Source organism: Grampus griseus, assembly GCF_964374135.1.
Source record: "Grampus griseus genome assembly, chromosome: 9".
In the NCBI taxonomy this organism is placed as follows: domain Eukaryota; kingdom Metazoa; phylum Chordata; class Mammalia; order Artiodactyla; family Delphinidae; genus Grampus; species Grampus griseus.
The window spans coordinates 43,503,917-43,520,603 of record NC_139003.1 but is presented as its reverse complement, the minus strand read 5'-3'; the positions used below and the strand labels follow the sequence as shown (position 1 = coordinate 43,520,603).

The following is a 16,687-nucleotide window of genomic DNA, read 5'->3' as shown; positions in this document are numbered from 1 at the left end:
TTCTATAGATGGTAGAGAAATAAAGGTTTCTTGGAGTAGGTGAGACTGAAGCCAGATCCTGAGGAATAGGTAGAGTTTAGACAATTGGGGAAGAAGGATATATATCATGAATTATAGGTCTGACATTTAAATTGCTTTGTGACCTTTCGCAAGTCTCTGAGATTCTCTGTGCCTGGTTTTCCTTCTTATAAAAAATGGGTTTTTGTAGTTATAGTGCTTGATGTATGCATAGCTGGTGCTCTTATCATAGTTGCTCTTATCATAGATGTGGTTATTGTCACTGATGTCATCATCATTGTCATCATTGTTGTCATCATAATCATCAGGGTAGGAGATAGACAAGACTTTGGCTGTCTTGGAGCTGATGTGTCAGGGAATGGAGGGAATGGAGGGAACCAAGATTTATAATTGGGGAAGGGTCTTATTGCAAAATCTCTCTTCAAATGAAAGAACTATTAGAAAAATAGAAAACTTTGATTAAATCCCTGAATGATTACAGGGATTTAAGCTGCCTACTGTGTCCAGGATGTGGGCTTTCTATAGAATAAATTTTATTTCACATCAATTTTTTGAAACAAACTAATGATACCAGGTTGTACTTTTGCAATGGCTGTTTTTTACCTTTTTTTGTTATGTTTGTTTGTTTTTTACCTTTTGAGTAAAGCTCTTTTGAGAAGGATCCAAATTTTGTGTTTTTACCATACTGAAACCTATTATAAGATACATAGTTAAAATGACTATGCAGCTTGCTGTTGTGACCACATACATTTGGAATGAGCTTTGAAGATGTTAAGTTGTTGATGCAGAAAATCACTATAAGGCAGTAGAATTATTTTTATTAAGCCAGTAGAAATTATATCTATATTCCAAAAAAGAAATCTTTGTCCTTTTGGTATTCATGTCAGAGTTAGTGATAATTCATATAGTTTCAGCTACTAGTTATGTGTTAATAAGCCTTTTCCTTAATTATTTTTTCTCTTTAGAACGATATCGCATCCAGAGTGAACAATTTGAGGATCTTTGGCTCATAACAAATGAGCTTATTATCCGCCTTCAGGAATATTTTGAAAAACAGGGAATCAAAGATTTCGCATGTTCTTTTTCTGGATCTATGCCCCTTCAAGAATATTTCGAGTTGATTGATCATCATTTTGAGGTGTGTATGATCATAACCCGTATCATCTGTAATTTTTCAATATATGAAAGAAAGATGCTACAGAGGTAAGGATTCTAGTATACATGCTATTAGGCAGTGTACATCAAGTTGTTATTCTTATGTGGATGGTGGGGTTGTGAATCTGTTCCTGCCCTCTTGCCCAGTTTGTGATCAATTGCACACTTTTACAGAGTGGCTGCCTGGAGCTGTGGTCTGGCCTCAGAGCAGAGCTGGTTTAATTCTCCCACATGGGGATTTAACCTTTGACCCCAATAACCCAGTGTTAAAACTATTTGAGTTTATTGGCAGCCAATTGGCTAACTAATTCTAGCAGGCCATAAATGAGGTGTGATTATAAAGTAAAGTGATTTTTCCTTTTCATTTTTAACAAGCACACCAGAACTTCTGCATCTGAATGAGGGTTAGTCACGTAAAATATTCTCCAGTATCTGGCACAATGGGTGCTTAGTAAATGCTGAATGATTAAATGTCTAAATTAATGAGATCTGACAGTGACTTTGTTGCCTGGATATATTTGCATTTCTTCTTTGGAAGTACCTTCAGAGCCTGTGTTAGATTCTCTTGAGTATCTTGAGGGTGTCAAATCTTCATCCTTTGAAGACTGATTTGATATTTGGAAATAGTCAGGAGTCATGTTTTGTGAAAAAAATTGGACAATGAAAGTCATTGTTTTAAGTCCCATGTGTTAAAAAAAAAATTCACCAGGCTCTTCTTATTTGCCTATAAGTAGACTCTGTAGGGAATTACAAAGAGGAATTTCAAAAAAATTTTGCACTTTGTTTAAGGAAACATTGGTTCCCTAGAGTGTCTACTTTTTAAGGAATCAATAGGTTTTTGCATTTCAATTTGTAAACTATGGTGTGTGTTGTGTGTGTGTGTGTGTGTGTGCACATGCGTGCGTGTGTGTGTGTGTGTGTGTGTGTGTTAGAGAGAGAGGATGAGAGAGAGAAAGAGGGAGTGAGAGAGAGAATACGTCATGTAAATTGTCAGTCACATGAGCATTCTACTTAATGTTCAATCCCTTGAACATTCTAAGAGCATTGACTTTAACCTACAAATAAAGACTTCTTTGAATACAGTGTGAACATAAAGGGAAAATTTCAGTGCATACCATCCCATGGCAGATAAGACGGTATTATCAAATAAATTGAATTTATTTGGGTCTTCCCTCATCTAAGCTGATAATATTGTATAGGACAGTATACTTTGACCAAATTGTGGCACCAAAATCAATAGTTTGGGAAATATGTTTAGGTACTCTAAGTACTGAGAACCTTTATAATTCTCTAGGATATATCTTAAGAAATTCCTGCTTCACTGTGCAAAACTGGGGTCCAGTGACTTATGGAAGAGAGTCCACAGAAAGACTATACTAATTACCTATTTGTAATATTTAAAATAAAAAAATATTAGATTCTAATTGACTATGTTTGACATACAGTCCGCCTCCCTCCTCCCCGCCTTATTTGCTAGCTAGTAAATCACTGGAGTTTCTACATCAGGGATATTTCCTTTCTGGGGAGGGACTTAGGGAATGTGGTGACCTATTAGGCACTTTTGTTACACAGTTAAAAAGGGCATGCTATACTTCCTTTGCTCTCTGGCGCCACTCTACTTTTTTTTTTTTTTTTTTTGCGGTACCCGGGCCTCTCACTGTTGTGGCCTCTCCCGTTGCGGAGCACAGGCTCCAGCGGCCATGACTCACGGGACCAGCCGCTCCGCGGCATGTGGGATCTTCCCGGACCCGGGCACGAATCCACATCCCCTGCATCGGCAGGCGGACTCTCAACCACTGCGCCACCAGGGAAGCCATATATATATATTTTTTTAATATGACTTTAAACTTTGAATCAAGGTGGCTTTTGGAATCTATGTGTCCCTTTAGTGTAAGCTCCCTGAAAACAGGAATTTTTGTCTGTTTTATTCATTGTTGTAATTCCTGGAGTCTAGAACACTGTGTGGCACTAAAATCAATAAATATATGTTAAATGTTGAAATTCTGACATGTGAAAACATTTCAATCACTGCTCTTTTGTTACATGTTCAAAGGAATGATAACCTGGCTGATGTCTCAGTTTTGAGAATATTTAAAAAAATTTTTGTTTCATGAATTGAGGAAATAAAGTATTATAGCAGGAAATCATATAATTAAAAGGGTGAATTATTGATAACTCTAATATTCTTTTTTAAAAATTTAGTTGTTATGTCACTTAACTTTTGGTAATGAAAGTTTTTTTTTTTTCCTTCAAGAGAATATACTTTGATTTAGTTAGCTACTTAATGCTTCTGAAACTGGGGTTAAAAGAAGTTAATAAAATTCCAAGTTTTTTTTCCAATCATGTGTCTGTTCTCCATACATGCACTGAAAAGGTAAGGAAGTTTGGTTTGATATCAGAAATGTAAACTATAATATGTTTGATTTCTGAACATTTTGAATATGATATTTACTTCAGAACTAGTTATGACTGTTTTGTTAAGTTGAATTAGCAGTTCACATGATCTGGGTTCATGGAGTATTCCCTATGACTTTGACTAGCTTTCTTTATTTTAATTGTATTAAATTCAAAAGTTATGAGAGGAGTTATACTGAAAAGAGTCATTTCTGATTCTCATCCTCCCACTATTCAGTCTCCTCTTTGGAGGCAATTTTTGGTGTACAGTTTCTTGTTACCTTTCTAGAACTATTCTATGCAGTCACAACTATGTTACTATATAGATTAAAAAAAATACATGAATGATATTCTGTATTTCAGTTTTGCTTTATTTCATTCAATGCATCTTTGGCTAGCATTGCTTATCAGTACCTGGTGGTCCTGCAAAGTCCTCTTTATTTATTCAACCTGTTCCTCTATTGATGAGTATTTTGATTATTAACATTATCTTACTATAATAGCAACAGAAAAAATCCTATAATGAATATCCTTGTGTGTACATTACTTTTTGCAAGCTCACCCCTAGGATAAATTCCTGGAAGTGGGATTGCCAGGTCAAACGCTGTATGTTTGAGAGCTATTTGTATTAACTTTTCTTTGAATTTTGCCCACTTTTCTATTGGATTGTTGCTCTTCTTCTTACTCATTTGTTTGGGTTGTGGTCCTTTTTCATCAATTTGTAGATGCTTTCTAGATATTATAGGCATGGTTTTTTGTCTCTGTGGTTATTGCTATTATTTTTTACAGTTTGCTGTTTGTCTTATCACTTTACTTATAATGTTTTTCTCTACCTTTTTCCTTAACCACGTAGAATTAAAAAAAATGTTTTTTAGTTAGTAATTTAGCAGGGGTGTGTGTGTGTGTGTGTGTGGCTTTTGACTTATAAAGATCTGTCTCATGCTAAGATTATTTTTAAAAATATAATTTTCTAATGCTTTGTTGTGTTTAAACTTTTGATTCCTCTGCAATTGATTTTGTTGTAAAGACTGGGGGAAAAATCCTTGTTCCTTTTTTCCCTTATGTATTTAATCAGTTGTCACAAACATTTATTGAATGATCTATCTTTATCCCAATGACAACTGGGCCATTTTTACTAAATTTCTATTTGACCTGTTTCACTGTATCATCTATGTATTCATGTATCAAATACCACAGTTTTAATTCTCTAAACTCTGTAACACACTTAAATTTCTTCTTTACTCTTTTCAAACTTTTATTGGCATTGCCAGTATCCTTACTTTAGACACGTTTTGTTGTGCACATTTAACCTGAATTAAAGAAATTCTTCATTGTAGTTGCGGATAAATGGTGAAAAATTAGAAGAACTCTTATCTGAAAGAGCTGTACAATTTCGGGCCATTCAACGCCGGCTATTAACAAGGTTCAAAGATAAAACACCTGGTCCTCTCCAACACCTGGACACCTTGCTAGATGGAACTTACAAGCAGGTTAGTATAATACAGTGATAGTTTTATACTACTGGATATAATTTTTTCCCTCACCCTAGAGTCATGTACCAGACTATCAAGATAAGGTATTTCTTTCCTATGTATTATGGAGCAGGAAATAGCACACAAGCTTTAGAGTCAGAATTTAAAGTCAAGCTCTGCTACTTTCTAATTATGTGACCTTGTGTAAATTAGATTAGATCCATCCATATTTTACTTCCCAGGGTTGTTGTGAGGATTTTCCATCTCTTATGTGAAGCACGCAGCTTAATGCCAGGCACATAGGATATGCTCGATAAATAGTACTATTATGATTAGTGTTATTATTGGACAATTCTTAGTACATCCCATAATTATCATCATAATTCTCAAATTGTCTTATAGAGCAATTAGATTACACTTCTAGTTTTATGTCAGTTGATGCTTTGAGATGGAATTCTTTTTTTAAAATTTATTTTATTAAAGTGTAGTTGGTTTACAATGTGTAAATTTCTGCTGTACAGCAAAGTGATTCAGTTATACATATATACATTCTTTTTCATATTTTTTCCATTATGGTTTATCACAGGATATTGAATATAGTTCCCTGTGCTATAGAGTAAGACCTTGTTGTTCATCCATTCTGTATATAATAGTTTGCATCTGCTAATCCCAAACTCCCAATCCATCCTGCACCATCCCCTTGGCAACCACAAGTCTGTTCTCTATGTCTGTGAGTCTCTTACATAGGTAAGTTCGTTTATGTCCTATTTTATATTCCACATATAAGTGATATCATATGGTATTTGTCTTTCTCTTTCTTACTACACTTAGTATGAGAATCTCTAGGTCCATCCATGTTGCTGTAATCACATTATTTCATTCTTTTTAATGGCTGAGTAGTATTCCATTGTATATATGTACCACATCTTCTTTATCTATTCATCTGTCATTGGACATTTAGGTTGTTTCCATGTCTTGGCTATTGTGAATAGTGCTATGAATAGTAAGGGTGCATGTACCTTTTTGAATTATAGTTTTGTCTGGATATATACCCAGGAGTGGGCTTGCTGGATCATATGGCACCTCTATTTTTAGTTTTTAAGGAACCTCCATACTGCTTTCCATAGTGGCCACACCAACTTACATTCCCACCAACAGTGAAGGAGGGTTCCCTTTTCTCCATACCCTCTCCAGCATCTGTTATTTGTAGACTTTTTAATGATGGCCATTCTGACCGTTGTGATGTGGTGCCTCATTGCAGTTTTGATTTGCATTTCTCTAATAATTAGCGATGTTGAGCATCTTTTCATGTGTCTGTTGATCATGAGATGGAATTCTTAAATAGCCCTTTGTTCTAAATCAAAAAGTCTATTTTCTTCATCTTCCTGATTCGTCCTTCTACCAGTGGTTTATCATTTGCATGACTTGGGTGATCTGGGTCTCACTCTTAAGGTATTATGTCTTCAAAAACTATTCAAAATTATCATCTCAGGCTTGAAATAATAATTTTTAAAATTCAAATTTCATGGGTCATGCCTCTGCCAGTTCCACTATAAAGAAGTCAGCTTTGAATAACTGCATTATGTCTTCTCATATTTCTATACAATATCACTGATCTGTTTCAGAATCGGTGTTGGTGATATGAATATTCTGTTGATTTTTTGATTGAATTTTTTTGTTGAGATAGTTGTGTATTCCCATGCAGTTATAACAAAAAATACAGCTAAATCTCATGTATCCTTTACCCACTTTCTTCCAGTAGTAGCATTTTGTAAAACTATAGCATAATATCACAACCAGGGTATTGACATTGATAAAATCTATAGATTTTCTTCAGATTTCCACAATTTTACTTATACTCATTTGTGGGTGTATTAAGTTCTATACAGTTTTATCACACATGCAGGTTTGTGTATCCACCACCACATTCAAGACACCAAACAGCTCCATCACACGAGACTCCCTCATGTTGCCTTTTATTAACAGAACTCCCCTCCCGTCCACTGCGCTCTACCACATTCTGTTGTTTTTGAAAGAACGAATCAGGTATTTTTTTTTATATAGTTGGCTTTTCTAGAGGAAAGAAAAATAGCTTACCATGTAAACATCAATAAATGTATTGATAATACATATGCTTCTTGAAATTTTCATTGTTATTTGAAAATTAGTAGCAATTTGAGGGACAGTCTATAACAATAGTAGGGTATTGGAAAGAACACTGGGCTTGAAGTCCAAAGACCCCAGTTCTGTCACTTATTAGCTATGCGGCTTTTGGCAATTCCCTTACCTTCCCAGAACTTCAGTTTCTTTCTGTAAAATGGAATAACTACTCACTGTGTTGTTACAAAGATTCTATTCCATAATGGATGTAGAAATGCTTGGTAAATTGTTCTACAAATATAGACTGCCAGTTTCTTTTGTGCTGGAGCAATTATGTGACTCTTAGGTTAGTTGACACTAACGCTCTTTCTGTTTCCAGACTTCTTTTTTCTCTCTTTGGTGCACTTTTTGTTTTGTTTTCCTCCTCCTTCTTCTTCATATCTCTTTGATGACTTATCTCATTCTTAGGTTTCTTGCCACACCTGCACTTGGGGCTGAAGAAGCTGAATCTTATCTTTAATGGTGCTGTATCTTTTTGTGGACACAATGGCAGAGGGGTCTTTAAAGGGGTTTGATGAGGGTGCTTGATTTAATGCTTTCCATATTTTCTATATAGCAAGACTTCCTTTGTCTTTTATACATTCTCAGTTCTGGGGTTTATTTTTTTATGCTTAACTCCAGGTTGGGTTTTTCCATGATTTTTAGTATGGACAAGATGATCAAAACCATAGAGTTTTGCTTGAATTTATGTGTTAAGTCTCCATTCTTTTTAGATCAAAAAAGAGAATGAACAAGCTTTTGAAAGAAACATATGAATACTGTAAGAAATTTGACTTAGTTTTAATGCAATTTACTACTTAGTTTTATTATATATATTAAGATTATACAAAATGCTAAATTCTCGAACTTAGTTCTTTATCATCTTCTCAGAAATATGATCACTTTTGTATGTTTTTGTCTTTCTAGACCTCTTTTCTTTCATTCAAAAACAAAATGTTGTTTTGTGAGGCTAAAAAATTCATAAATAGTATCATACTATATGTATTAGTCTGCCTCTCTTTTTTGTTTTTCTTCCAGCAGTATGTACTGGAGCTCTTTTCACACTATGTAGATCTACTTCTCTATTGGTAATGGCTGCATAGTATTCTGTAATCTAGACATTCTGTAGTATGGAAAAACACAGTTTATTGAAAGATAAATCTTAAAAATAGTTTTAATGCTGTGTCTAACACTGAGAAAAATCCCTTTTAGACAATTCTATTGTGACTAGACAGGTGTATGACATACCTCACTATCACATACCTTTGGTTTAGTGTAAACTTATCTTTATACTTTCCCTGGCTAGGGGGCAGATTACTTGGATGACTTACTTGGCAGATTAGCCAAGCCCATGAAATAATGATTTGTGCTAGAGCCTGTCCTTACTCTCCATGGCATAACACCATTGCATGAGTGTCACTAGATTTGTAAAGTGTTTTCCTAATGTGTCAGTTTAAAATTAGTTCTGCTACCTGTGTGGAGTCCTTGTTTTCTCATGTGCAAGGAGCTTTTAATTTTCTCTTTTCTGTGCATCTTAGTGCCACTTTAGTTTTAGTTGGATAAGCATTCTGAGCTGTACATTGATAAATTTACTTCTTGTCCATTTATCACCAGGCATCTGGAAGATGCTATATGTCATCATTTAATGAAGTGGTGATAATTGGTTTATGTGAAAATAGAAGCAGAAGTCAGTATCCTCCTAAAACTAGTGTGTAAACTCTCTGAAGGCAAGGACCTTTTTTTTCTTTTGTCTTATTCACTACTATATTCTTAGCACAATACATTTCTTGTCATGTTATAGGTGCTTAATAAACATTTGTTCTAGGAATGAATGCTTTCTTGCCACCAAGATAATTTCTTGAAACTGGATGTCTTGGATAAGGGCAATCCTACAAAGAACAGAGCAGCAGAGAATTCTTTCAGTTCAGGCTCATGAATCATTAGGATGATTTATTCTAAAATCCTCAAAAGCCACTAAAAAAATGAAACTCTTCTCGCTTCCTAAATAATATTGTTGGAGGACTCAGATAAACTGCCGTAGCTGGGAAGGTTTTATCACTGAAAATTCTTGACTAAAGAAATCTTTTCTATTCCTTTTTTGTGAGTATGTGTGTGCCAGAGTTAAGTATGAAATAATCATCTGTTGAAATATCTCAATGCAGATACAGAGGTTAAATTTCATCATATTGTAAGTATAATGAAAATTTCATCATATTCTAAGTGTAATGAGAATTATTTGAGATCTTTCAGTATTAATACCTGTCCAGAAGCATGAAAAGTTTGATTGTCTTCATTTTCCATTTACGTAATTGTTGGGTTCTTTCTCTTGGAAACAAAATTTCTTTCATAAAATGTATCCTCTGAACAGTGAGGATAGGATGCAGAAATGTAGAACTGAGGAAGTTTGGGGTTCTTATGGGTGCTAGATATCCAGGAACTGCTATGAATTCCAATAAAGTCCTTAGGACAAACTGAAAGTGAAGCCCAAGTCCCTTCATATACGAATGATTAAGCATTGCTGAGTTGGCTGTAATGGGAAATAGTTGGTATGGTACATTTACTCGTGTAATAGAGTTAGTGATGGTACGTTCGCGGGTTCTGAGGTCAAAGTTTGGCTTACTAGCTCTGCACTCAGTAATGATAGCTATTGTTATTTAGGAACCAAAAAGTCAATTTACCAGGTACAGGGATAGGTAAGGTCAGGGTGGGAGGGCAGAATGGCTTCTGTGCCCTTGGTGTTTAGCAGAAACTCTGGGTACCACTAGTTTACATGGTGAGGCCAGTGAAGTGGGTCTCCAATCTTCGAGTGACTTGGGATGTAGGTGCCTTTGAATCTGGTCCAGCAAGAGCCTGTTAGAGAAAGCCACTGCTTCTAAGGTTGCGGTAAGACATCCAACATTGTTTCCTTTAAATGCATGCTAATAAATGTTCTAGGGTTTGAAGTGGTATATCTGACTTATTCTAGTATAATGATTAAGAACTCTGTGTCTAGAGACAGCTTACTTGTATTCCAGTCCTGGCTCTGTGACCTTGGGCAAATTACTTAAACAAAAAGAAAGCCAAAACCCTCCTAAACCTCAGTTTTCCCATCTGTAGAATGGTGCCTCCTTCATTGGCTTGTTGTGAGGACTGAAATGTGTAAAGACATTAATTGCTTAGAATAGTGCTTGGAACACAATAATCTCTCAACAAATGTTAACTACAATTCTGAGGATAGTTTTTCATCTTTATTTGACTAATAAGTTATGCCATATCAAAAATGGTGCTATTTATTGATCAGAAAAAAGAGGTTATAATACATCATCTTTCTGAAACTTCACTATCTGTCAGCATCACAAATCTAGATCTTAGCTAAGAAACATGAAGATCATGTATCCTCAGGGGCATCCCCAAACTCCTCCAGCATACCTGCCTTGGGTGTTTGGTTCCAGAGAGGATACCAAAAGGAAGGGCGCTTCAGGATCATGAGGTCAAGTGGCCATCTTCCCAAAATCCCTGATTGTTTCATCTGGATGTATTCTTAGAAGGAAAATTGCTCAATTAGAAAATATTTCTCACTCACACACACACACCACACACACACACGTACGCATACATATTGCTTAGCAAAAATGTACTAAATTATAGTTACTCCAGCAGTATATAAAAATGTCTATTTTGTAGGTATTATTGTTTTGATCTTTACAATTCTTAACTGAAAAAATAATTTGACTGTTATTTCAATCTTTCTTTCTTTGCTTACCAGTGAGATTGAACATTTAAAAAATGTTAATTGGCCATTTATCTTTCTTCTCTTGTGATTTACATATGTAAAACCTTTTGTTCAATAGTATATCAGGTAGTTCAGCTTTTTCTTATTTTGTGTATATTAAGAGTGGCAATCTTTTAGCATACTTCTGTCATGCATAAAAAATACCTTGTGTATGTAAGGAATGTAATCTCTCTTCATATGTAAAAGAAGTTTTACCAATTTGGCATTTGCCTTTTATTTTTATTTATGATGTTTTTTAGACAAGTAAAATTTATAAAGTATTTACATAATAAAGTCTATTCATCTTTTTCCTTTAGGTTTCTCTGTCTAGGAAAGTCTTCCCATGCCAAGAGTATTATCGACCTATAATTTATTTTAACATTTTTATGCTATTATTCTTTTTTTTTTTTTTTTTTTTTTTTGCGGTGTGCGGGCCTCTCACTGTTGTGGCCTCTCCCGTTGCGGAGCACAGGCTCCGGACGCGCAGGCTCAGCTGCCGTGGCTCACGAGCCCAGCCGCTCCGCGGCATGTGGGATCTTCCTGGACCGGGGCACGAACTCGTGTCCCCTGCATCGGCAGGCGGACTCTCAACCACTGCGCCACCAGGGAAGCCTGCTATTATTCTTTATATATACTTTTTTAATCCATCTGGAATGTATTCTGCAATTTAGTGAGAAGCTAATCTCCTCGCCAAAAATGGTGAGCTAGTTGTCTCAGCCCCTGTTAACTGCATAATCCATTTTTCTCTTACAGAGCTGAAATACTACTTGTATCATTTAACAATTTTACTGTACAGCAAACTACCCCAAACTTTAGTGGTTTAAAACAACAGTTCATTATTGTTCATGAGTCTCTGAATCAGCTGGGCAGTTCTGTTGACCTGGGCCACGGTTGGCTGTTCTTGTTTGAATTCACTCCTGTGTCTCTGGTTAACTGGTTGCTCAGCTGGGGACTGGATGGCCTAGGATGTGCTTACTTACGTATTGGCATTTGGCTCACAGTTAGATGGGGTGATTGTACCACATGTCTCTCCTGTGTGGCAGGCTGGCCTGGGCTTGTTTACATGGTGGCTACAGGTCCTGGTGCACAAGTATTCTTCAAGGCTCTGCCTGTGCCATGTCTCTAACTCCCCATTGGTTTTGACGAACCCAGATCAAAGGGTTGGGGAAATAGACTCTGCTTCTTTATTTGAGTCGAGAACTGTGGGCAGTTTTACAATTTACCCTAATTCTAAATGAGCATATACTAAATTAGCAAAGTGTTTTGAAAGATAATTTTTTTCAACCTTTCCTAATCCTTGAACTTAGGTTTTCTATACTTTTAACTTTGAAACCTAAATTTTTGTTGTTATTAAAATTTTATTAATTCATAATCAGTTATGGTCTATGGATTTTAAAGATAATTTCTCTTATAATTAGATTTATCAAGAGTTATTTAAAGCAAACAGAGCATCTGTGCTGTTTTCAGGCTAGTGAAACTGCCTGAATACTTACCTATGTGCTTAGTTATGGTCAGTTGTTTCGGGGATGGAATCTGTTGTCTAGTCTCCTTGTAGGTCCCCACCATAGTCCTGTCCAGGGTGGGCGTTATGGGTGTGTGATCTATGCAGTCACAGAGCCCTGTGTTTGGTTGAATGCTCTGTGGTAGCCGTCGTGAAATTCTTAATACTTTTTGAACAAGAGGCCCCATATTTTCATTTTGCCCTGGGCCCCTCAAATAATGTAGGTGGTTCTTGCCCTGTTGGGATACTAACTAACTTTTAATGAGTAGAACAAGACAATTGGGAGCTCAAATACAGAGTAGAATTCAAAGACATACTGGTTTTATTACCACTACCCCAAAACCACCTGTAAGTTTCCCCAAAGATGAACAAAAAGGGATGCAGTGGGCATCAATGAGCTCCTCTGAAGAGCTCAAAGACTTCTTTCTGGGAAAGGCATCTTGGTTAACTGACAATGAAGTGACAAGGGTTATCTCATTTAAGAGTATCATCCTGCAATTAGCTGTCTCTAGGCACGTTGTGGGTGGCAGCCTTTTTTTAGATTTCCATCCTGTGGGTCACTGGCTTTAAGATGCACCATGAATAGTTATGAGTTTGGGTGCACAAAGGCTTCAGCCAACCACTTTTCTCCTGTTTTTAACTGCAGGTTATTTCTTACATCCTTATCTTTGATTGGACAGGAACCCCAAAACCACAGCACCACATTATACTTTTAGTACCATGCCTTTCCTGTATAGTATCTACTTACCATCACATCAGACTTCACTGGGGGCATCTACCAAGCACCCTTTACTGAGGTCATCCTATAGCTGAGGCTAGAAGAGAGGACTAGACTATCACTCTGGGAAAAGCACCCCGTGATTCTTACATGGGAAGGATGTGGTTTCCCGTGAATGAGGATTTTCCAGTTGCTCACCACAATTTCTATAATTTATTCTAGAATTTTGGGAAAAAAGTCTTACTTTTGAAAGAACTTTCACCTTTACTTCTAGTTCTAGAGGCATAATGTTGAAAGAAAGTAACCGTGTCAAGAATTTCTTTTTTTCAGCAGTTAGAAACCTAAATTTCCTCATTTGGATAATTGGAATCCTGCTTTGTCAACCAACTGAATATATTTTTGGAGAACCTAAGAAAAAAAGTATGGGGAGAGAAGGGAAATTCATGTTTATTGAGCATCTATTGAGTCTGAGGTACATTTCATTTATTTATCATTTTATACAGCCATCTTGTGAGGGTGGCATTCTTGTTTCCATTTTATGGATGAAGAACTTGAGACATACAGCAGGGTTAAACAACCTGCTCAGTGTTACACAGTTATTAAGCCATCTATTCCAAAGTCCATGTTTTAGTATGTCATGTGGCATTTGTACTTAAATTATTTCCAGGTGGGAAATAGACATCATAGTTTTCTTTAGCAAAACTACAGTCAGGTTGAAGAAAAAGCAGATTTGTGAAAAATATTTGTACATATTTATGATGTGTATATATTCATGATCATCCAATATTCATTGTATATACACCTATCAGAAGGTAACAAAATCTTCTGGAGAGTTCCCCAAATGTGTATTACATCTGAAACTTGGGTATCAGAGGAAGAGGTGAGTTTGTTAATTTAACTGATACTGAAGTTCAGTTTCTTTGCCATCAAATGCTAGTGCTTATTGCATTTGGCAGAAAAGCTTTGGAAAATAAGTTCTCTGATGTTCTAAAATTTTCACGTGTATTTGTTTGTCAAAGCAGGACTCATTAGTTGAATTGAAATAGGGGAAATTTAGACTTACCCTATGGTTTGGCTGTGTTTTGATGCTTTTATGTGTACTAAGATTTTTTTTTTCTCTGCTTGAACACTACCCCTCTGTTGTAACAGGCGAAAAGTGTTTACTAATCTAAAAGTTTAATTGTGTCAGATGACATATGTGTGATGTAATGACTGATAGCCATTAATGTTTTAGAAAGGCACTTGGCTGGTTTTTCTTTTCTGCAAAACAGAGGCTGTATTAGGCATAATTTTAAACACAGATCCTGTGGTTTGGAGTTTGCTATTTGTTACTTTTTCTGTACTTAAAACTTCCTTCTACTCTGTTTATTTGTGTGTTATTGATATATAAAAATCATTTTAAGTCACGCAAAAATCTAAGAGCTTTTCGGTCTGTGACTTTTTAAATGAGCATGATATTGGCTGATAACACAAAGGAATATGTGATGAAACCATTCAGAGGCCTACTTTCCTCTTTGCATTGGCAAGTAAAAAACAATATGCTGATAGACTGAGAAGGAAGTATCAGGGATTTGATGATGTTGCTGCATTTGTTTTCCTTATAACCACTTAAGAGCTAAGAAAAAGTTCTTTCTCTTCCAAAGGAGATGGAATAAACAGATGATAAAGGGAGCACAAAAAAATGTAACCATATGTTTGGGGATGAATGGGAGAGGTAAGTTAAAAAAAATAAAAGGATGGGATGGCAGTAAAAAAATGGAGTTTGCATGTTTTCACCCTATAATTCTATTCTTGGATGTTTATCTAAGAAAATAGTTCACAAAGGAAAAAAAATACATTCATCAAGTTGTTCATTTACAGTATTAATCACCTTTGCAAGAAATTGTAAATCAGCTTTCATTTCTTAGAAATGAAAAATAAAAAAAAGATATATCATTTCTTACTATTTTAAAAACTGGAATAATATAAAATATTTTATTTTATTTATTATTATTATTTTTTAATTAATTTATTTAATTTATTTATTTTTGGCTGCATTGGGTCCTTGCTGAATGTGCATGGGCTTTCTCTAGTTGCGGCGAGCAGGGACCACTCTTGGTTGCAGTGTGCAGGATCTAGAGCACAGGCTCAGCAGCTGTGGCACATGGGCTTAGTTGCTCCGCGGCATGTGGGATCCTCCTGGACCAGGGCTCGAACCCATGTCCCCTGCATTGGCAGGCAGACTCCTAACCACTGCGCCACCAGGGAAGCCCCTAAAACATTTTAAATAATTGGAAAGCGCAGATTAGTATATAGTAAGTTTCCAATAGATGTATCTATAATACATAAGTGTGCAAAGATTTGGAAGGAATACATAAAAAATGACATACATTTGTTTTAGATGACTTTAAATTCTTAAATAATTAAAAAAATTGTTATAATCATAATTTTTTAAGTGTGAATTTTTTTTCACAATATGTGAATGTACTTAACACTACTGAACTGTACACTTAAAAATACCTAAGGTGGTAAATTTTATGTTCTGTTTTACCACAATTAAAAAGAATAATAACTTTTTGAAAACTGGGATGTGGTCAGAAACTCATGGTTGTCATTGGTTTTAATTTTTTTTTTTGCAGTGTAGATTAAACATAACTTTTTTTTTTTAACAATCCTATTCACTTTTTTTTTAAACAACTTTATTAGAGTATAATTGCTTTACAATGGGGTTAGTTTCTGCTTTATAACAAAGTGAATCAGCTATACATATACATATGTCCCCATATTTCCTCCCTCTTGCGTCTACCTCCCTCCCACCCTCCCTATCCCACCCCTCTAGGTGGTCACAGAGCACCAAGCTGATCTCCCTGTGCTATGCGGCTGCTTCCCACTAGCTATCTATTTTACATTTGGTAGTATATATAAGTCCATGCCACTCTCTCACTTCATCCCAGCTTACCCTTCCCCCTCCCCGTGTCCTCAAGTCCATTCTCTAGTAGGTCTGCATCTTTGTTCCTGTCCTGCCTCTAGGTTCTTCATAACCATTTTTTTTGTTTTGTTTTAGATTCTATATATATGTGTTAGCATACGGTATTTGTTTTTCTCTTTCTGACTTCACTATGTATGACAAACTCTAGGTCCATCCACCTCACTACAAATCACTCAGTTTCATTTCTTTTTATGGCTAATATTTCATTGTATATATATGCCACATCTTCTTTATCCATTCATCTGTTGATGGACACTTAGGTTGCTTCTATGTCCTGGCTATTGTAAATAGAGCGGCAATGAACATTATGGTGCATGACTCATTTTGAATTATTTTCTCAGGGTATGTGCCCAGTAGTGGAGTTTTTGCGTCGTATGGTAGTTCTATTTTTAGTTTTTTAAGGAACCTCCATAATGTTCTCCATAGTGGCTGTATCAATTCACATTCCCATCAACAGTGCAAGAGGGTTTCCTTTTCTCCACACCCTCTCCAGTATTTACTGTTTGTAGATGTTTTGATGATGGCCATTCTGACCGGTGTGAGGTGATACCTCCTTGTAGTTTTGATTTGC

The 16,687-nt window shown here is 35.8% G+C and overlaps 1 protein-coding gene across 1 annotated transcript in view; it reads left to right on the top strand.

The window, feature by feature from the left end:
* BBS9 (Bardet-Biedl syndrome 9) overlaps positions 1-16,687 on the top strand; it is a 441,327-nt gene that overhangs the window by 224,129 nt on the left and 200,511 nt on the right. The window contains exons 18-19 of the mRNA XM_082662198.1: positions 984-1,156; positions 4,905-5,057. Of these exons, the coding sequence (XP_082518324.1) occupies positions 984-1,156; positions 4,905-5,057 (326 nt within the window). The remainder of the gene's footprint in view (positions 1-983; positions 1,157-4,904; positions 5,058-16,687) is intronic.